The sequence below is a fragment of the Cheilinus undulatus genome, linkage group 24, assembly GCF_018320785.1.
Source record: "Cheilinus undulatus linkage group 24, ASM1832078v1, whole genome shotgun sequence".
Classification (NCBI taxonomy): domain Eukaryota; kingdom Metazoa; phylum Chordata; class Actinopteri; order Labriformes; family Labridae; genus Cheilinus; species Cheilinus undulatus.
Genome location: NC_054888.1, coordinates 16,721,745 through 16,745,066, shown reverse-complemented (window position 1 = coordinate 16,745,066; position 23,322 = coordinate 16,721,745). Strand labels below are relative to the sequence as shown.

The 23,322-nt window shown below is 39.1% G+C and overlaps 1 protein-coding gene across 1 annotated transcript; it reads left to right on the top strand.

The window, feature by feature from the left end:
- Nucleotides 1-2,362: 2,362 nt before the first annotated feature.
- Nucleotides 2,363-5,616, top strand: LOC121506443 (transmembrane protein 182-like). Its single transcript, XM_041782259.1, has 5 exons — nucleotides 2,363-2,714; nucleotides 2,839-2,935; nucleotides 3,032-3,154; nucleotides 4,594-4,731; nucleotides 5,089-5,616. The coding sequence occupies exons 1-5, from the start codon at nucleotides 2,532-2,534 to the stop codon at nucleotides 5,355-5,357; spliced, it is 810 nt and encodes a 269-aa protein (XP_041638193.1). The 5' UTR covers nucleotides 2,363-2,531; the 3' UTR covers nucleotides 5,358-5,616.
- The last annotated feature ends 17,706 nt before the right edge of the window (nucleotides 5,617-23,322 follow it).

The window sequence follows — 23,322 nt, the reverse complement described above, 5'->3', positions numbered from 1 at the left end:
ACTAACCTAATAACCCATTTAGCTAAATCGCTAAAACTCTATCAAGTCACAGAAAAGCAGATTTGTTTGCAAGCATGAAGGGCAAACTCACAATTATTGAAGGTACAATGAATATTTTGCTGATATTTGTTGCGTCTTTTGCCAAATAATGCCTCTTTTTCCATTCTTATACCTTTGCATGACTTGTAAACCTCTCAGACAAGAGATAAACCAGGCATAAACCATTGTAATAATGGGGTAAAAGGATCTTTGAAATAAAGGTTGGCGAGTATCTTTATTTATCCACCCGGGCTCCATCTGATGCCAGAATTCCTCCCTAGAGTCTGACTGTAAATGAAGTGGTGGTCTTCGCCACTTTGGCTTACCACAAAACACATTTAATCTACTGATAAAGTATTTAAAAAATCTGTTAACTTTGTTCAGTATACAGAAGAGCTGATTCTTGTGTCCATTTGAGGCAAGATACTCAAGTGTGCCAAGTTTACTGACCCTTTTGTCCATTTTTGCGACGATCTTCGCCAGTTGATTCTGCCGATCCATACAATAGTGAGGTCTTCTGTGGCATTTCATCCCTTTTTCAAATAGTGTCAAATAACTAATCAATAAACTTAAAAGAAAGAATCAGACACAAGTATTTTTTATTAAGACAGAGACCATGTTTAAGATCCGTCCCAAGGTGTGTCTTGTAAACCTGGTCACGGTGGAGTCACGGGATTCGCCACTTTTGCAAATTTCACCAATTAGAATGTAAACCACCCTGTAGGTCAGCACACAGTCAAAAAACATGTTAGCTATTCACTTAGAGTGTTTGAAAAACGTGTATCTTGATTTTTTGTCACCCCTATCCTGTTGGAAGCCAAAATACCCCAACAGTGAGAGTCAAAATACCCCACCTACCTATTTAAGCTGGGGTATTCGCCACTTTAGCTAACTAAAACACACATTTAACTTACTAATAAAGTGTAACAGAAAAACTTTAAGTACACAGAAGATCTGATTCTTGTGTCCATTTGAAGCGAGGTACGAGTGTGCAAAGTTTAATGACCTTTTTGTTCATGTTAGTGATAATCTTCGTCATTTAATTCTGCCAATCCTTGTGGCGTTTCCCCCCTTTTTCAATACTTTCAATAACTTACATTTTAAAGAATAGACCAGGCGTAAATAATTTTTTATTAAGATAGAAACCATGATTGAGAATTGTGCTTGCCATGTATTTGGATTTCATAGTTTCAACCATCTGATGTCAAAATGCCCTAAGAATCGGCTTGTAAACTTGAGCCACGGCATTCGCCAATTTAGAGAACCAAACAGCTCAAGTCTTAACCATCATTAAGGTTGGCTCAACGTCTAAAGAACTGAGTTGTAAGTAAACTGACAGTGTTTGGATAAATAAACATTTGATGTTTATCTTGATTTTATATTTTCACCCATATCTGATTTGAAGCCAAAGAACTTGAGATGATCCAGAATATACCTGGAAGGATGCGGCAGTATTCACCACTTTAGCTAACTTGAAGTCATTTAACTTCCTGATGAACAGAAAAGATCCCTCTGGTCCGTAAAGTCAACCACAGATTAATGTTCTGCCATTTCAACAAGAAACCCATTAAATCATGGTGTCTAATGTGTCGGTGTTTGTTACGTCCTTCGCCATTTCTACTTCAATGCAGAGAACAATGCAATTTTCCCAGAGTGGTTGTATAGCATTACACCTATAAATTTGTTCGTTAAGTGAAAAATCAGTCACAAAACAGTGATATTTATTTTAAATGGCAGAAATCGGAAACATCTGAAAACTAAAACACCCCTTAGAGTCTGAGTCTGACTTATGCTAACCAAGAAATACATCGCATTTGCCCATAAAATATTTGAAATTCCTCAGGATATACTGAATAGCCTTTTAACAGACATTCTTTATTACGGGAAGATTAATTCGCCATTTCTCAAGCTAATCGAATCAACAGAAATGACACCTGTGGCGTTTTACTCCACTTTTTAGCATTAAATGACTACAGAAAACCAAAATAAGAGAAGTTAACCATCATGATATGAATTAACGATTTAATTTGATATCATTTCCAAGAAAATTTGATTGAAATATATTTTGAATTTAAAGTTCGTCCCATGTCCCGTTCATCAGCATAGCCTGTGCTACAGCCAGTCAGAAGAAGAATCTACTTTTGGCTTCACTGTCAGGGAGCTGGTATGATGTCCATCTTTATTAAAGTTGATGAGATGTACTTTTACATGTTTATTTTAGGTTTGAGAAAATGCCTGTGTGTTATTTTAGTGTGATGCTGTAACTGTATCCCTGTATACATGAGGCATGGTGCTATTTTCATGTCAGTGGTCAGTGCTGCAGGCCAGTGCTGTCCACAGGCTTGTGTTTACTGTGCTGGTCATTTTAACTCTGCATTATTAATGTAGGACCTTTAGTTTTCTTTAAGTATGAGTAACTGTAGAGGTTATACAGCTGGAGAGAGGTGAAAATGTAGACTCAAGTGTGCACAGAAAGATTTACAGGCTGTGTCATGACTCCGGCTGAGAGGCTGAAGGTGCTTGTCTTCTTGGCGCTGTTCTTCGGAGCCGGGGGGTTCCTGTTCACGCTGTTCTCTTGTGGGACTGAGTACTGGCTGCTGGCTGCAGAGACATGCGACTCAAAGAAGGGGAGCTTTTCAGGAAGAGGATGGAGAGAGGAGAAGGGCAGTAATAAGGTACTGTGTATGTATAAATGTAGAGGAAAGCTATGGAACAATAAGGGAAGTATAAGTAATTATTGATAGACGTCATGCAGTAAAGTAAAGCAACATAATCATGTTTATTTTTGCTACCCATCAGGCCTCTGATGGTGTCAGGATCTTCCATGAGGGTTTGTTCTGGCGCTGCTCCTTCTCTGCTGACGCTGAGGATTTTTCTATGTTTGATTTCTGGATCTGTAAGAATATTTACTCTGCTTTTGTAGATTTTAATGAATCAAAATTTGACAAAAAAAAAAAAAAAAACCCTGTCATATTGGCCTTTTTCTCTTCAGCCAATCAGCCAGCATCAAAGCTCTGCCAGGCTGCCTTCCTCTTCCCGTTTCCTGTGTATGAGGCGTCATGGGCGGCATCACACGGTCTACCTACAGAGCCGTATGAGCACCACTCTGCTATTGGTTGGTTAATTTCTCATTATAATAGCCCATTTTTACACTGCACAGTCAAGGTTTCTCATAAGGGGGGATAAAAGGGAGAGCTCTCTTAGGCCTGGCCAAATGGGGGGCCCATGGGGAAAGAAAATCATGGTCCATTTTAAAGTTAAGCTGTGACAACCATATCATACATTTAATCAGAATAATAACCACTCTTATCAAAGCAACAAAAAAATATATATTTTTTAATTTATTCATGCTGGAGTACGATACTGCCTTTTTCAAAATGCAATCCCATTTTATTAAAATACATCTTTTTTAATGGTAGTGTTACCAATGTGGATTAGCACACTGAACCAAACCATTTTGAAAGTAATGTTAGTCTTAAGTCTTAAGCCATGGTGTGCACATGGTGTGAGGATACCAGAGAATAAAGCAGAAGAAGCTAAAATGGGAAAAAATTATTAAATAATTGCAAAAAGGCTAAAATAGGTAAAAATGGGTTAAAAGTTACAAAAATGGGCAGTTAAAATGGCAATAAGCTGTAAATAATAGCAAAAATAAGTGGTTTAAGAGTGACAAAAATTGATTAAAACTGGCAGAAATATGGATAAAGCAGCAAATATGGGTTTGGAAAGGAAACACGTGGAAAATTGGGGGGAAATGGTGAAAAGCAGTTAAAAAGCATTTTAAAGTAGCAAAAATTAGCTAAATATGGCAAAAAGTGTTGGTAAGAATGGTAAAAAGTGTTTAAAAATAGCAAAAATGGGTTGAAAGTGGCAAAGAATTTGCTAAAAGGGGCAAACCTTGGGGGTAAGAAAAATAAAAAATGGTTAGAATTGGCAAACTTAAGTCAAAAGTTGCAAAATTTGCTAAAGGTGGAAAAAAATGGTGGTAAGATTAATCAAAAATGGTAAAAAAAATAGCAAACATTTGTCGAATGGCAAAAATTTGCTTGAAGTGGCAAGAATTTGTGGTAAAAATGGTAAAAATCAGTTAAAAGTGCAAAAAGGTGCAAAATATGTGGCCAAAGTAACAACATGGTATAAAAAGTGTTGAAAAGCAGTTAAAAAGCAGCAAAATTGTATTAACAGTGTCAACAAAATTGTGAAAAAAAATGGTGAAAAGTGGTTAAAAATGGCAGATTGGTTAAAGGTGTCAGAAATGGGTTCATGTGGAAACTAAAATGGCAAAGTGGTCGGAAACTGTGATGAAAAGGGGTTAAAAACTGGCATAGATGAATAATTCTAACATCAGAATCCAATGATAGCACTCTTTAGCTCCAAAATGAGGCAACCGTTAGCCAGGATGCTAGCACCAATGCGACTGATTTAGCACACACGCATTGATGTTGACAACAAATAAATCACAGGGGAGGTTCCACTCTGAGTTTTTCAGGGGCCCAGCTAATCGTGTGTGCAAGTCTTTATACAGTGTTACAATAATTTATCCATATCTCTCAGTTTTCAGGACGTTCTGGAGCATCTTCCTGGTCATTGGCTTGGTGTCAGTGTTTATTGGTGGATTTATTGTCATCTGTGCTGGACCACTGGCCAATCACAGGCTCTATAAAGTGGGTGGAGCCTTAGAGCTGAGTGGCGGTAAGGACAAAACAGCTTAACCTGAAATTATCACACCAAAACTTCAACTAATAAAACAGAAAAAAAAACGCTAGTTTATATACCAGCAATTTTTTTTAAAAGATTCTCTGTTAAGATCAGTTTGTGTAGTGTCACTTCTCACTACGGAGCTTAATGAGTAAACACAGGTGGTGTTTGTGTGAATCTCACCACCTGTTTGAAGCTTTATGGTGCCAACAAATAGAGTCCTGTTTACTGTGACTTGTTTGATGACATTTTAAAAAGTAGATTTCATTTTTTGGCTCGATAGTCCCCTTTGTCCTTGTAATTGTGGGTTTGCATCAGATAGACACTTAAAAATTAATTCAATTTTGTTAGGTGTTTGTCTGCTGGCCGTGGTGCTCATGTTCCTGCTGTGGATCCACGTTTTGGACACTCTGGAGCAGTTCGTCATCCATCGAAGAGTCACCTCCTGCCCGTCGTTCCACCTCAGCGTCGAGCTCGGACCGTCGTTCCTCCTCGCTCCGGTCGCCATCTTCTGCTGCGTGCTGGCCGGCCTGCTCTCACTCCTGATTGGTCGGAATATTCAGGAGGTAGGGGGAGATAAACAAGGGAAAGTTGAAGAAGTTCCAACATCTGATGTTTAACGAAAGCATATTGGAAGCCTCTGTTCTTAACTTTGTGTTCCACCTTTTTTTTTTTTGTTTGCTATAAATTTGTTTTTTTCTCTGCTTTTTATGCTGTTTTCTTCTGACTTGACCTGCCCAGGAGAAAATAAATTTAAAAAAGGTTGAAATTAGTCATTAAAACAACCATTTTGTTGTGGTTTTGGGATGTATAGAACCTTAATCAGTTGCATGAGCTTCTCTTGCAAAATAAAGATATTACTTTACACATTGCACCTGAAGTTACACACTCACACAGTTCTGGTTTGTGTTTTAGCTGTTTTTTATTTTTGTGAATGAAAAGGTATACCCCTACAGAACACCATCATGTGGTGTAAAAGTGGATTCATGCGGTTAAATGCAGGGCTTAAAGTACTTCAGCACAAGACAATTAGGGGAAAAAAATAATATACACAAATGGGAATTTATTGCGCTTGCGGTTCCTCATGTTTAAGTTAGGGTTCACAGACCAATGGTATGCGAGCTAGGTTCTGCTTCTCCGTCATCAGCGAATCAGAAGCGGTGTGGGGCGGGACTTGGCGGAGCTTGTGGAAATACTTGCTGCTTGCACGTTAGCTCAGCTGAAAATTGATAAAGCTCCCTAAACTATCGCAAAAATGTCTTAATAGTTGACTGAGGACTTGGATGACAAAGGTGTTGGATAGTGACAGAAATATCTGGACAAGAGGAGGAGCGTCCCGGCAGTCTGTGCTCCAAACGGTGTTTTCAGGGGAGCTAGCCGACGACATGCTAACAGCAGCAAGAAAGCGCTCTCTCCCTGACCGAAAAGATGTCACTACAACCAACTTACAGGTGGGTTACCGGGCCGTTGGCACCACTGTGGCATTAAATTATTCACATGCGGTAAGAAAATAGCCTCATGAGTGGGAAAGGGAACACAGACGCTGGTTTGTAGCTGAAAGTAAACGTTATTCCATGGAGAGCAGAGAGGCTGTGGGCTCGTGACGTCACCACGCAGATTAACGTATGTGCGTTAAGCATGCGGGAACTCGAACGCACGAGACAGCGTTCAGTGTGTCTGTAAACAGACTTCAAAGCGCGGAGGATTTAATAAACGTAACAAATAGACCCGGAAATTATACAGGGTAGATCAAATTATGATTATAAAAATAAAGCACTTTGAGCTCAGTTTTTCCTGTACAGTGCTTCTGCAATAAAAATCTGGATTATAGTATTTTTTATTGATTGCATTTTTCATTTAATTAAATTGTATTTTCCAGGTCAAATTTATTGAATAGCAACATTGTGTATGGTTGTCTTTATGTAGTTTGATAAAAAAATATAAAGAATAGAGAAAAAAACTATGCAAGGCTCCTTTGTAAATATGCAAATTGTTATCCACGAGTTTTTCAAAGTCACGTGCACTTTGAAAAGAAAAGAGTTGGTAGCTGCTATGCATACCAGGTACGTGGCTTATGTCTCCATGCTTTTGTATAGGGATGCGTGATATTGGATTTTTGCTGTTACCAAATTTGCAAAGTAGTTTCAGGTGATACAGGGTATCAGTACAGACATTTAAATGCAGTTTAAATCGTAAAGAACCGATTTTAGTTTGATTGTGTAAGATACTTGGCAATAGTAGTCTCAAGTGATTTTAGAGTGAGTTGTCCCTTCAAGCTAGGCTAAACAGTGCTACAGATGGGTGTAGCTGCTAATTTAGCAAGTTTTAGGTAAGAATGGGCCAAGAAAATATTGTACACGATATTGAAATTTTTTTAAGCATTTTATTTTTCACCCAGAAATCCTCTGTGGTCGGCACTACTTTATAAAGCAAGCTTCGGCTATGTGCTCTTCTGCCTCAGCGTATCTGATGAGCTGTTTGGGTCTGCAGGCTTTATCAGAGACAAAAACTAGTTAACTTATTTAAGCTCCATTTTCAACTCCAGCATCTGATGCCTAAACATATCCTTATCAGCCTTTAGGAGAATATAGAGACAGTTGATATATTTCCATTTGGCTCCTCTGGTTGTGTCAGTTTCTCCAATTTATCTACAGAAAGTAGAAGGTTGGGGAACTCTGGATGGGGAGTGATGCAGTCTGCAGGTGTTTGAGCAGCTATCCTGTGATCAGAATTAGTCGTGACAACAGTAGCTCCGTGTTCATGGGCTTACAGCAGGGGTTATCAAGTACATCTGCACAAGGGCCAGATTTATTCTCGACAGAGACCCTGGGGCCCGAACTTTCAGATACACAAAAATTAAAGAAATATTTTGGTCTGACTGAAATATTATTGTTGTAGTATTTGTATTTTCTTTCAAAATACAGGACATTTTTAGTTATTATCAGTGAGATCTATCCCTATCTCTCCCCCATTTTTGAAACTTTTAACCCCTTTTTGATACGTTTTGCCCATTTTTTCCTCTTTTTTAACCCCTCTTAAACCACTGTTCCTGCATGTTTTAACCACTCTTTTATCCATTTTTGCCACTTTTTAACCCCTTTTTATTACATTTTTTCGAAAACTATTGCAACCTTTAAATCAATGTTCGCCACTTTTTACCCATTTTGCCACTCTTTAACCCCTTTTTGCAACTTTGCCAGGCTATTTCTGCTGTTGTTGCCACTTTTAACCCATGTTTGATACTTTTTGCCTCTTTAACTCATTTTTTTCAATTCTTGAGCCCATTTTAAACCACTTTTTCTGCATGTTTTGTCCTCTTTGTGCCACTCTTTATCCATTTTTGCCACTTTTCTTCTATTTTCCACTTTAAAATCCCTTGTTATTAGTTCTTTGCACACATTTTTAATACTATTTGCCTTTTTTCCTCTTTCACCAATTTTTGCAAGATTTTCACCTCTTAACCCCTTTTCCTGCATGTTTTACCCACTTGTATCCCTTTTTTGCTACTTTTTAACCCCTTTTCATTGTTTTTTTTTTGCACTATTTTTGACACTTTTAACCCATTTTTGTTACTTTTGCCCCTTTTTCCTGTTTTCATCACTTTTTTTCACCCATTTTTTGTTCCTTTGGACCACTTGGCAACCCATTTTACCATTTATCACCCATTATTTTGCGACACTTTGGCCAACCTTACCCCTTTTTTAAAAATATATAAGTATGACTGAAAAGAATGTTAAATCATTCTAAAACTATTTCAGTATTAATTGTTAGTGGGATGGGTTTAACAGCTGCAGACATTTAAAGCCATCTTCTTTTCCTCCTTTTGTGAATTTAATGATCTTTCAGGGGCTGGACAGGAAGCTTTGGGGGGCCTGATATGGCCCCTGGGCCACCAGTTGATGACCACTGGCTTACAGTTTCCACACCTGAGCCACCAGGTAACTCGTAACACAAATATTTCCTTCACAACGCAGTCAAATCAGGATACATCGTGGTATTGAGTTTATGGACGAAAATAAATTACCTTTAATAATGGCAAACTGTTTATACAAAAAGTCAATACTGTTAGGAGTTATAAAGCTGTGATGTGAGTTATATTTGCTGGGAAATAGCTGTATTTTTAAATCCTAGTATCAATGTTTGGGATCAACTATCTGATATTTGTATTAAGCAAATCAGAATGATAACATAGCCACGACATATCAATATTTTGTCCCATCCCTGCTGTAAAGTAGGCAAAGATGAAATCCAAAGATTTTTATCTTCCCACCAGTGCAGAGATGATTTCTAATTCATTAAAAAGATCCCATTGTAATTAATACTCCAATAATCCAGCTCTGGTTTGATTGTAACTGATGGATCAATTTAGACAAAAGAGTAGAGAAGATGTCTGCTGGTCTATGAACATCAGGTCTGAAATCCTGGGTCACAGAGAGGAGATAATAATAAATGAGTCTGTCATAGTCCATTTTCTGGCAGCAGGGCCACTCCAGGGCCACATTAGTGAGGGTGTAAAACCTCAAACAGCCACTAGAGGGCAGTGTTGCCTTAGGATAAAGATGTCTGACAGCATCAGAGCAGACATGCAGAGTTGCACTGCTTGCATCAGATTATGGAGGAGAAATTTGTAAGTGATAATTAATTCCACAAACAAAAGAAAATGTTTTTTTTTTTTTCAAGTTCAGTAACATTATATCAGCAGGGGGAGGGTCTTGTGTCGGCCCAGAGTCACACCTTGATAATTGGAAAAGGCAAACAGAAGTGAGACCTCGCAGTGATGGTGACAAAAAGAGAGAGAGACTGCTCATCAGCGAGTCTTTCAATATTCCTTCATGCCTCTTCATCCCCGCTCCTCTTCATCTCCGCCGCGAACCAGGCGAGTGTAATTACACCTGAGCATGTCACATTCACTTCCCCCGGCCTTCATCGTGTTTAAACGCGTGTCACCTCCTCTCCCTCGTCACAAAATGAGCGCCCGACGCAGTCCCAGGGTTTAAAAGGGCGATCTTTATTTTCGCGAGGAGATCCAGTCATATCGGCTGTTTTCAATCTGAGACAGCGGCGCGGTGGCAGGTTCATTACCAAACGTCCAGCGTGGACTCACACACTTTGTTATATAGACTCTACAGCACGGCTATAGTCTTTGCATCACATCATCACAGCGGGGCTTTGTCTGCACGAGATAGAAACGTCCAGAGCAATTACTGAAAGAGCAACAGGGACACATGAAGAAGAGACAACTTAAACACACCAAACCTCATCCACTTTTTGATGCTTTTAAGACACATAAAGAGCAGAAAGTTGAAGTAAATCTTTACATGAGTTTAGTTTGTAGTTTAAAACAAGGCTTTATGCATTAATGGAAGTTGTGGATGCCTTATTGAAAGTTTTATGATTTAGGGCTGCAGTCACAGCTGGAGTGGGACTCATTTACAGCTCTGGAGTTTCACTTTAGTTCACAGCCTTTTACTGAAGACATTTAATTGCCGATTAAGTACAATGATTATAATGATCAAAGCCCTCCCTGCCCAACCAGGCTCACAGAAAGAGAGTTGGGTAAGGGGAAACGCAACTCAAACAATAAGCACGCCTACCTGTGTCAATCCCAGGTGCAGCCTGTTTCATGCCACTGTAAACTGGCCCTCCTGGCTCTAAAACCAGCCCGGCCCACCTGGAATTCTCCCAGTTATATGGATTAGTCCTGTAACTCAAACATTGAATGCTTCTACCTGTGTCCATCCCTCACAAGCGCAGCCACTTTAATACCACTGTATACCGGCCCTCCTGGCTCTAAAACCACCCCGGCTCACCTGGAATTCTCCTAGTTCTCCAGATTGGCCACCCTGTGCCTGGCTGCAACAAACCACTGTTTTCTTTATTAATGATTTTTTAGTCTATAAAATGTGTTTGAATAGCAAAAAGGCCAAAAGTGTCAAGAACAGCTGATGTCTTTTTTACTATATTGAAGTTCAGCCTTAACGCTTTAAATTCAGAGATAGGGGTAAATACTATTTTAGCATTAAAAATTAGCCTTTTCCTTGGCACTGATAGATTAAGTTTCAGTAAATTGATTGGGTTTGTCATTAGAAATTCCTACTCAAAAACCCCTCTCGAAGAACTTCAACTTGGGGCATTTTAACATTACGCGTTTTTTTTTTGTACTGTTGCTGAGCATGATTGCCCCCCGTCCTGCTTGTCTTCTTTCATATGAGCAACATTGTTCCATGCCTGAGCACACAGTGTACGCACAATCCAATATGGTATTTTCACATAGTTGGTTTGTGGCTACCTCTCACTGACACTGCTCATGCTCCACGAGGACAGTGGAGTCCTTCCCGCTACTATGGATGTTTTTATTAGAGCCCAAGCTCCGACCTTGGAGCTCTGACCCTATTGAAATTCAAGGCGTTATTTTTATTACTTTTCTTTCAAAGAAACCATTAATTTGGGGGCCTTAACATGCCCCAAAATCTTGCCGGAACATTCTAGAAAATAGTCTGCAGGTGAAAAGTTGCGTATTCTGGTGGTTTTGTGCTAATCCATCATGCAAATAGGTATGTGAGATAAGGAACTGGGTAAGAGCTACAGGTGTGAAAATCAGTATTCATATGTATCAGGTCTAGACTAAAACGTACAAGAACCGCTGTACAAACAGCTACAAATCAAATTTTACACCAGTGAACAGGCTGAACTTTTGAACGAACTAGATCTAAAGTTGTGTGAACCTTGAGTTTACGCCATAGGACAGGGGCTGTGGCCAGGGCCCAGTTTTCAATCAGCATGGATTATGATGACATCTATATAAAAGCCTCTTGGACCTAACAAGAAGTCCACTAGCCTCATTTCAATTTTCAAAATAAGGCTTTTTTCTTGGTGCCAAATCATTACAACCTCTTGTAATTTTTGGATAAATCATTTTGTTCTTCAGCAGTCCCTGGCACCCTGGCAACATAACAGTATTACACTTAACACGGCAACATGCAAACATCTCTTCACAGCGCCTCCTACTGGCAACAGGAAGTGACACAAATGAGTAATGTCTTTATTCCTCTTACTGTGCTGAGCCTTTCAAGCTCTGGTTTTGAGAGAAAGGACTCAATATTTGTCCAAAACATAGACATGTATCAATAAAGGATGGCGAGCATCCAGTATCTCACCATTTCACAGTAAGTCACCAAAAGTTTCATATGGAACATCTGATTGGGTGTAAATTTTTCATGTATGGAGTGTCAGATGGCCTAGTGGTTAGGTCGCACCCCACATACATGGAGGGCCTAGTTTTTAAAAATTTGTTCAAAATAGATATTTCATTAAAGGACAGCTCAATGGCGATGGTGAATATTTCATTACGTCGTCATTCCACAGGAAGTCACCAAACTTTCATATGAAACATCTGATTGGCTTTAAATTTAACATGTATGGGGTGTTAGACGGGGTGTCAGCATGGTTAGATTGCATTCCATGTACGTGGAAATGTATATTTCATGGTTTTCAGCACCACCTACTGTAAGAAGCCAGTAGCACCTTTAGCATAAAATATCCCATCTTGTTATAAATTTTCCTTATAAATTTATCTCATAATTATCACTCCTCCCCCATCACATCTAATATCTTGTAATATCGTCATATAATAATAACTTCCTTTTCCTACTGCCACCTACTGTTGACATCTGTAACTACCTCATATACAAAGTGCAACATGCCTGTAACTTTTGATTTAATACCTTTTTGATACACTGTAGGCCATAATCGTCAAGAAAAAAACAAAAAAACTTTAAATACTTTTCTTAATTTGTAATGATTCTATAGGAAACTTTCACTTTTTAGATCAGGTTGTATCCTGCATGCAGCAAAAACAAAGAAAAAGGCAGGTTTAGCTGAATTTATCTGTTTCATATCACTTAATCATGCTTTAACAAGAACAAGCAGCCACTAAAGCTGGGTACAACCTTCCCTTCCCTACCCCCCATGTTCACTCTCATCTTGGTACACTCCGCTCTACCTCCACATTACCCACAGGCCAACCCATGGGGCGCAATTATTCAGGCCTTTGCTCAGCCAAGTAGAAGAAATTAGCCTCTTCTCCTGAACCAAGACCTTCTAACCTGCACCAGGACCCGGGGCTGCCTCTCTGACTAGAATGACCCCCCGTGACTTCCCTCCTCAGACCTTGTTTTCCATACATATGAGCCCGAGCTGGCCGGAGCCACGCTTGGCTGCCATATGGGTTCTGTTTGCCCCGGCTGGCAGAGAGGGGCTGGGGAGCTGCAGGGTATGAAATAAGACAAAATAACACACCCACACCTTGACTATCTCTGTGTTTCCCTCCTGGAAGGATGCTGGTGTCCTCAGGCATATGACGTGCTTTGCAAAAAAATCCAACAAAACCTGAAGAACTGTTTAGCAGTATGTCATTTTCATTGCTTTAAGAACTCTGATATAAAATCTTAAAAAAAAAAAACTTTAAATCTTGAAACATCTTTTAACATGTCAGGAAAACCTGGTACTATTTGTCAGGAAAACTTGGTATTATTTTTCAGGAACACTTGGTATTATTTGTCAGTAATGTTTGGTATTATTTCTCATGAAAACTTGGTATTATTTGTCAGTAATATTTGGTATTATTTGTCGGGAAAACTTGGTAGTATTTTTCAGGAACACTTGGTATTATTTGTCATGAAAACTTGGTATTATTTGTCAGTAATATTTGGTATTATTTGTCAGGAAAACTTGGTATTATTTGTCAGGAAAACCTGTATTATTTGTCAGTAATATTTGGTATTATCTGTTAAGAAAACTTGGTATTATTTGTCAGTAATATTTGGTATTATTTGTCGGGAAAACTTGGTATTATTTTTCAGGAATACTTGGTATTATTTGTCATGAAAACTTGGTATTATTTGTCAAAAAACTTGGTATTTTTTTCAAGAATGCTTGGTGTTTTTTGTCATGAAAACTTGGTATTATTTGTCAAAAAACTTGGTATTATTTGTCAGGAAAACTTGGTTTTGTTTGCCAGGAAAGCTTGGTATTATTTGTCAAGAAAATTTATTTGTAGGAAAACATGATGTTCTTGGGGAAAAAGTGGTATTATTTTTTCAGGAAAACTTGGTGTTGTCTGTCAGGATTACTTGGTATTATTTGTCAGGAAAACTCGGTATTATTTGTCAGTAATATTTGGTGTTATTTGTCAGGAAAACTTGGTATTATTTTTAAGGAATACTTGGTATTATTTGTCAGGAAAACTTGGTATTAGTTTTCAAGAATGCTTGGTGTTATTTGTCGGGAGAACTTGGTATTTGTCAGGAAAACTTGGTATTATTTGTCGGGAAAACTTGGTATTATTTTTAAGGAATACTTGGTATTATTTGTCAGGAAAACTTGGTATTAGTTTTCAAGAATGCTTGGTATTATTTGTTGGGAAAACTTGGTATTATTTTTCAGGAATACATGGTATTATTTGTCAGGAAAACTGTTTTATTTTCCAGGAATACTTGGGAGCATTTGTCAGGAAACCCTGCTGATCTTTTATAAGAAACCCTTGCATTAATTGTTACTTAAAATTTGAGTTAGCTGGGAAATTTAATTAATTATTTAATTTATTTTTTAGGAAACTTGGGTGTGTTAGTTTGTTGATATTTGATGAAAAAACTTTGGTTTATTAAGAATTTCATATTATTTGTTAGTAAAACTAGAAACTATTTGTTGGGAAACCTTGCTTTGTTTGTTTGGAAGTTTTTGTGACATTTGATAAGAAATGTTCGGCTCATATCTTAGGAAAACTTGGAGAGATTTACTAAGAAACCTTGAATTTATTTGTTGGGAAGTGGGTTTATTAGTTGGGAAAGTAACTTAAATTTGTTGGGAAAGCTAGTTTTATTTATTTTTTTTTTTTTTAACTTGGATTTATTTGTCAGGAACACTTGGTATGACTTATTAATTTTTGGTTTGTTATGACACCCAGGTATAATTTTAAGACGGTCTTTTATGCTAAACCTTGCATTGTTTGTTCAGAAAACTTGATTGTATTAGTCTGACAACCTGATTTTATTGTCAGATAAACTTGGTATGGGAAAAGTTTATTACTTCCAAAATTCCTCTGGATGCACAGATTAAAGATATAAACATAGTTGACTGCTGTATAAATGTCTATCTTGGAAAAGAAGAAAAAAACCCAGTTTTATTTTGAAGGAGTGTGTCCTCAGGTCTTAAGGGTTGTGAATCTTCCTCTTTTGCTCCTTTCCTGTAATTCCCCTTATTCATTCACTTCATTAAATCCACTTTTGGTCACAGGTGATTTCCGTCCCCGTCTCTACACACCGGTCTCAACTTTTCTTCTCCCTCCTCTCTTCCTGTCAGTCTCAGCCTTCTCCTTCTCTCCATTTCATCCTTTTTGGAGCAGTCAGTGATGTATAATGAGGTGGCTCTGCTATCCCTCACTCTCAGAGTACAGTTAGAGTTTGAAAACTTCGGAGGCTTTGACGTTGCATCACAAGGTAGTGTGATTGACTGTCTTTTAAGGGTGTTAAATTCAAAAGAGTGTCCATAGAAAAAGAGACATGGAAGTCGTTTCTGTGGCCGTCGTAGAGATTCATGAAGGTCTGAAACCAACAGCTTTTGGTAAAGCTGTGTCAACTTAAAGATTAGTGTGAGTAGAGTAGAAACCTGACTAACTTGAACTCCCGTAGTTTTCGAAATGTTCATCCCACCTATTTTTGACTACTTGATAGCATGTTGTTGGACTGTCCATACATCTCAGCTATTCTTGTTTGCACAAGATATCAAAAATACTGCAGGATTTTTTCTCCAAACTTGGCACAAGTTTCCGCTTTGAATTTTGCAGGAGCCAGTCAGATTGTTGGGGCCATAACAAAGAACTTGGTCACTGGAGTTCATGTTCATTCCTTACTTGTAAACACAATATCATGAGAGTATTTTAAGATGTTTTCATCAAACTTAGCAAAAGTTTCCCTCTGGCTCAAGGATGGACTACTAAAATTTGGGAGTAAAGACCAAAGTCATAAGGCCTCATGTTCATCCGTTGTGACATCTCAAGAACACTTTGAGTGATTTTCTTCAAACTTAGCACAGGTTTCCTCTCTGACCTCAACAGGATGTGGTTTGATTTTGGACATCAACGACCTGGATCTAGGTCACTGGGCCTCATCATCCCTCGTTGTAAACACAATAACTTGAGAATTTTGTGCGGGATTTCTTTGAGACCTGATGAACTGCCTAGAATTGAAAGTCATGAGGACATTGGATCTTATGTCCATCCCTTGCTTGTAGATGTATTATCTCAAGAATGCTTCAAGGGATTTTTCTCCAAACTCAGCCCAAGCTTTCACTCTGATGTCAGGAGGAATTGGTAAGATTTCTAGATCATTAGGCCTCATGTTCATCCCTTGACAATATCTTAGGAATTCTTTGAGGGATTGTCTTCGAATTTGGATGAAATTATTGGATTTAAAAGTCAGAGTCCAAGGCCAGTGGGCCTCATATCCATCCCTTAATTTTTTTCTAGAAAACTCAAGAATTCAGAGGGATTTTCCTCAAACGTACACACATTTCCACCAGGCCCTGCAGAGAGGGATTAGAATTTGTCAGTCATAACCCAAGGTCTTAGGACCTCATGTTCATCCCTTGCTTGTAAATCCCTGAAATCTCAAGAACGCTTTAAGGGATTTCCTCCAAACTTAGCCCAAGTTTGCGCTCTGATTTTAGGAGAATTTGGTGAGATTTCGAAGGTCACAGGTCAAAGTTCTACGTTACTGTGCTATGTAACTGGTTGCTTCTTGTGACCACATACCTCAGGAATTCTTTCTCGGATATTCCTCAAACTTCGGATAAACTGCTTGGAGGGTCATAGGCACAGGCCAGTGGGCCTCATGTTTGTCCCTTCTTTGTTAAGTCACCTGTGGGATTTTCTTCAAAGGTTACAAATTTTTTCACTCCGACTTCAAGAGGAAGTGATTGGACTTTGGATGGTAAAGGGCCTCATGTTAATCATTTGATTTTAAATGTAATATTACAAGAATGCTTTGAGGGATTTTCTTCCAACGTATCAATAAGTTTTTTCCCTGACTTCTGGAGGAATGGATCTGATTTTGGAAATCATTGGTCGGTTATAATAGGTCACTGGGCATCATGTTCATCCCTTTTTTGAACACAATATCTCAAGACTTCTATGAGGGATTTTCTTAAAACCTTGTGTGAGCTGCTTGGATTTGAAATTCATAATTCAAACTTTGCATGAATGTCCCCTCTGACTCAAGGATGACCCATTAGGATTTGGAAGTCATGAGGAGATTTGAGGTCATAGGACCTCATGTCCATCCCTTGCTTGTAAACCTGAAATCTTAAGAACGCTTTGAGAGATTTTCTCCAAACTTAGAACACAAATTTCCTTTCTGGCTTTAGAAGGAATTGCTGAGATTTTAGAAATCATAGGTCAAAGATCATAGGTCACTGGGCCTCATGTTCATCCCTTGTTGTGACTACAGTATCTCAAGAATTCTTTGAGGGTGAACTGCTCAATTTTGAAAGTCATAACCCAAACCTTGAACAACTTTCCAATCTATCTAAGGCATAAACTGCTAATTTTTGACAATCATAGGCCAAGGTCGTGGGGCCTCATGTTTATCCCTTGCTTGTAAATGTGAGATCTCAAGAACGCTATGAGAGATTTTCTTCAAACTTTGCAAGCTAGTCCCCTATGACTCAAGGGTGAAAATAGTGGGTTTCGGAGTTTGTGGATCAAAGGTGTAGATCATTAGGCCTCATGTTCATCTCCTTGTTGTGAGCACAGTATCTCAAGAATACATTGAGAAATTTTCTTTACACTTTGCAAGCTAGTCCCCAATGACTCAAGGGTGAAAATATTGGGTTTCAGAGTTTATAGGTCAAAGGAGTAGATCATTAGGCCTCATGTTCATCTCCTTTTTGTGAGCACAGTATCTCAAGAATACATTGAGGAATTTTCTTTAAACTTTGCACAAATATCCACTCTGACGTTAGCTCACTGACTTTTGTGGCCTTTAATATTATTTTATTTCGTACTTTTATAAATTACTTTTAATTTTACCTTACAGGAGGGTATAGCCCGCACCTCTTGGTTGTGGTTTCTTTAAAAGTGGACCAACAGTTGCTCAAAGTCTAGCCTCTGCTGTTCCAGATGTAGATGACTTTTTGTTTGTAATGTGATGAAAATCAGAGTTGTTGAAAACAGAAAATGATTGCTCTTGTTGACTGATCATTTAAGATACACATGTAATAAACCAGAACAGTTGACAATCTTTAGTTTTAGAGACAAAGCCTGCAGTCAGATCTACACATTGATTTATCAGTTCCCACGGTAAATGAATCTTTATTCAAGCAGCAGCTCATCATCACTTCATTTCTCCAACATTGCTCTGCAAATATCAGCCCTATTACTGATTTAATTCCATAAGATGTCTGCATTTTAACTCAAACGCTTGCCAAGTGCTGCTTTTATATATGCAGAGTATTAAAATGAGCTATTGTGTATCTGCCTCTTGCTGGATCTTTTATCCGAGCTCAGACTCGCCGTGTCTGACAAACTGGATTCAATTTGAGTGTTTAATTCATTGTTTTACTTCATACGGCGAGTGAATATCCCTCTTACCGCCTGTCGGCACTCCTCCTCTCTCTATCTCTGCTTTATGACAGGCCTCTTACCTTGTGACTACAGATACCTGAGAGCTGGAGGCCTTATCGTGGCGGGGGCCAAATGAGACACGGGAGGGGAAAGCGATGGCTTTTCTTTATCTTTGGCCCCTCTTCTCCTCGGGCCACTTTCCCATCAGGTCACTGTGTACATTCAGAGAGGGTAAACTGATTCTATTGAACCAGTCCGCCACCTTCCTTCACCTGGTCTTCCTGGCTCCAAATGGGCTGTTTTATTTTCTCGCCGCCTTCGTCATTCCTCCCCCCTTCGGAAGAAAACGATCAACACCGTGTTGTGGAAGAGAGAGAGTGGAAGACGGCGAGAAAGATTAAATCCAAGTTTCTTTCATCCATGAACGCTTTCATCTCTTTTTTTTTTTTTTTTCAAACAGAGGGAATTATCAGTGCCGCAACCGACACAGGCTTTTGACGAGGGCGATGGCGCCGGATGGGGAGGAGGAGGTTGGTTGGAGAAAGAGAGGAGATGGAGCGGGAATCCATTCCTTACGTTAGCTTCGTCGCTGAGCTTCGTGGTTTATCTACAGAAGGCCAGGGGTGCTTCTTTTTGTCTCTTTTCGACGTTTTTGTATCAAATACTTGCGTTAAGTGTGGCAGTTATTCTTAAAAACAATCAAGGAAGTCGTAGCACTCCTCTGCATCTCAATCCGACTTAAATTCCAAGTTTTAAGAAGTCAAAACAAGCGAGTACGAGCTAGGCTAACAGACCTCAGCAGCTGCAGTGCTAATCCACCCTTCCAAAAATGAAACCAAAACTAAAAAGATGAATCCCCCCCCTTCCCTGAATCCGTCAGTGACACTTGGCATGACGTCTAATCTCCACCGTTCTCACAGTTTTTTCATTAAATTCGTGTCAGGACTCATTTCGAACTGGGGAATGAATACAGATGTCAGGATGCCATCGCAGGGCCTTTTAATGAGATAACAGGCTTTAGTCAAAGAATTAGAGCTATTGAAATAAAAAAGATTAGTTCAATGGGATGTGGATGCAGAGTGGAACGAGACTTTGGCTGTGGAGAGGAAAAGGGGAGACCCGAGTCATATCAGACCTGCCCTGCCAAATCACAAATCTATTTCCGACACTGGTATTAATTATCAAACTAAAGCTGCTGTTGCATATTGATTCATCAGGGTGCGCGCTTGTATTATCTCCTATTAAGCAGGAGAAAAAAAAAGAGAGATTATATGAAGCCTTCGGGGGCGTTTTATGGATCCTGTGAGACTGTTAAACCATGTCACGGACTCCAGAGCAACAAGACACGCTCCCTCTGTGTGTTTGCTGCTTCTTATGTGGGCTTGAATGCACTCTTAAGCTTTAAATTTGATTATTTTGGTGAACATTTTTCAATTAGCCCGACGATTATGGCCTGGAATGTATTTCTGGGCACGGAAATGCGTCTGCATGCAAACACATATTTGGGTCGCAAGCACAGACGGGGGTATTTAAAGCTAAATGAGACAGCTACTTATGTAGATGTTGGTTATAGGAAGTTTTATAACCTCAGTCATGGCCTTAACATGGTGAGTTGGACACAAATTGAGTAGAAAGTTAGGGTTGTGTGGTTAAACCTTTTCTTATTTTGTCTGCTCAGGGTCTTTGCCCATTAATGGCATTTTTGTGGTAGTAGCACCTATAACCTCAGTTTGTTGCAAGGTTACAAAAGTTGACTCTGCTTCCCTCAGCAGTGACCACTAGGTCAGTTTTAAGGGTAAATTATGCAGAATTTTACACTGAAACATCTAGATTAAAAAGAAAAAAAAAAGTAAACCTAGACGTTACGCCAAAGATTGCTACATCAAGAAGTTGCTCTTCTTACTTGTAACGGACCACGATTATTCTCTCTGTTGTGGGCTTCTTGTTTTATTGCCCAAACTCCTGCCATAGCAATTAAGACCCTCTTCCCCCCAAAGATTAGCAATTTGAAAGACATTGCAGCAATTGTGGAACAAAAAAAAAAAAAAGGCAGTGTTGAATGGATGAAACTCTTGACAATTTGTCAATTAATGTGATTGGTTCGACCTCAGTTTCAGAGCGGTTTGCACCATTACTAACTAAAGTAAGCTTCTGCGTTCCTCGGTAGTGACCATAAGGTCTGCACACTTAATAGTTTCCTTTATTCAGGAAATATCACCAAGAAAACAAGAAGGCAATGTAAAGGAATCCTGTCCTAGCATTAGCAGCAGCTTTACACCTGGAAATAGTACTCTTGGACTGGCGGGTTGGAATAAATTCTCTACCACAGTTGTTGTTGACATAGCTAATACTTGATTTTGAATTGTCACGAGGGAAAAGGGCACTTTTGAGTGTGACTTTTTCTAATTTAGCAGGGATAGAGCCAGAAACAGGGATGAGTGAGTGCGGCAGAGAAATGTGGGAAAGGAGCTACAGACTGGGCTGCCCACGTACAGTGCTTAACAAATTTATTAGACCACCCTAACCCTAACCAAAGTAAGGTTTATGCCACAGCTGCCCTAAATTAACGGCATTGGTAATTACCAAAATCATTTTTTATGTTTCTGCAATGGTTAATACACCGATATGTAGAAGCTCTTTAACCCAAATGATATTTTTTAATGCTAAAATATAATAATTATTGTTATCCATGAATTTTTAAATTTACTGATTTATAAAAAAACTGAAAAAATAGTAAAGCACATTAACATTGCTTGATTAATATGTCAAATTATAGTTACTTACTTGCATTCCTGAACAGAAAAATGAGTTTTAGTGGTTGAATGTTATGCTTGATTAATTTCTGACTTCTCAGAGAAGCCCAGTGAGCCGGCTCAAATTTGGGTGAATTCAGTTTGAAATTCCTCATTCCTGTTCAAAATGGTAAAATGTGGAGAGCTCTCTGAACATGAAAGAGTCCACAGTAAAGCACTTCATGATGCTGGATGGTCTTGGAGACAAATATGACAGGTGGTCTAATAAATTTGTTAAGCACTGTACATGGCGTGCGCCTTAACCACTAGCCCATCTGCCCCCCTGCCTTCGCTCTCTTTGAGGCAATTCAGTCAAAAACGTTCAAACTATGTGTCAATTCGAGGTGCTGGCAGCCTTGTGTTTGATTTTTATGCCCCATATATGGAAGCTGTTGTACAACAAGCAAACGGCCAAGATTCAAGCATGACCCATGACCTCTCTCTCTCACCAATTTCTAGTTTTGGACTTTATCCATTGTCTTGTCTCCAATAAAGTTATGGAAAACCCCATAAATAAATCTAAAAGTCTGGTAATTATCTCTTAATTCATCCCAATAGTTAATTGTACCATCTCTACTGATACTGGCTTGCTACTGGGGGTTCTGATGGCATAGTAGTTGGTTTACGCTACATTTATGAGGGCTGATTTCCTCCAATCAGACAGCTCAGATTCAAATCCAACCTATGACCTCTCTCTCTCTCTCAACAACTTTCAGTTATCCACTGCCCTGTCTCTCCATTAAAGGTCTAAAAATGCCCAAATGTAAATCTAAAAGATAAAAAGAACTCTCGCCTAATTCAGTAGGTGCTTTTTCCCAAGAATTGCATGCACTAACTCCACTGTTCTAAGCTTTAAGCAAGCAATTTGAGGTGCTGGTGGCTTAGTGGTTTGTTTGTATATGTTGTCCTTGGACAGCCCAGGTTCAAATCTGATCATTGACCTTTCTCTTTAGCACTGATTTCCAACTCTATCCTCTGCAATTAGGTCATAAAAAAAGCCCAAATATCAATCTAAAACCCCTGAAAAATGCTTATTTAGACCCAAAGTTTCATCCCAAATGTTGATTGTGCAAACTCAACTGATTCTAGTTTTAAGCGATTCGGGCCACTGGTTGCCTAATGGTTGGTTTGACTACCCAAATATATAGGCTGTTGTCCTTGGCCCAGCTTAGATCTGACCATGGGACCTCTATCTCTCCTCTATCGACTTTCCTGTCTCTTCAATGAAGTCATAATAGGCTCAAGAATAAAATTTAAAAGGCTAAAAACAATGTCTGGTTTCATCCCAAATACTGGATGTACCATCCCCTCTGATGTTGCCTTTCAGATAGCACACTGGGGCCATGCATGAGGCTATTGTCCTCAGAGGGGACGGCCCTGGTTGTAACCTGACCTATGGACTAATTCCCAGCTCTATCCACTCTGGTATTTCTCCAATAAAGGCATGAAAAAGCTCAAAAATACATTTAAAAAAATGAAAACTACCTCTTCATTTGTAGCTTTGAGCAAGCAGTTTGGGTTGTCTGTGTAGGTCCTCATTCATCCGGGCCAATGGCTCTCCAAGGCTTTATCCAAAGGAGAAACTGCACTTGGTTGAGTTTCTTGAAGACATTTCGCCCATCCTCCAGAAAGCTTTTTCAGTTTGTAAGTTGGGTCACTGATGGCCCAGTGACAGGATCATACACTCTATATATGTCCTTACTATGCCTGCTACCTCTTTCCCACCAATTTCTGACACTATTAGCCCATTAGAGCAGTGTTTCCCAACCATTTTTTCCTTGTACCCCCCCTACATGTACCTAAGAATAGTAAAGCCCCCCCCACTAATGCGTTGGAGGTATGAAAAGGCCCAAAACAAATCTGGAAAGTATTGAAAACTATCTTTTAATTCATCCTGAGAGATGGTTGTACCAATTCTACTTAAGATAAGTAATTTGAGGCACCAGTGGCCTCAGTCTATCACCAATTCCACCATCCCGTCTCTCTTTTAAAGGCATGAAAGGCCCCAAACTGTCTCTAGAAAACTGTCTTTATCCCAAATGTTGATTGTACCAACACTGCAGATGGAATAATGTTAGGTACATACACCCCATGTATGAAGGCTGTTGTTGCTGTCTTCAGTTTTCAACTCTATGGACTGTCTTGTCTAGCCAATAAAAGCTTAAAAACAAAAAA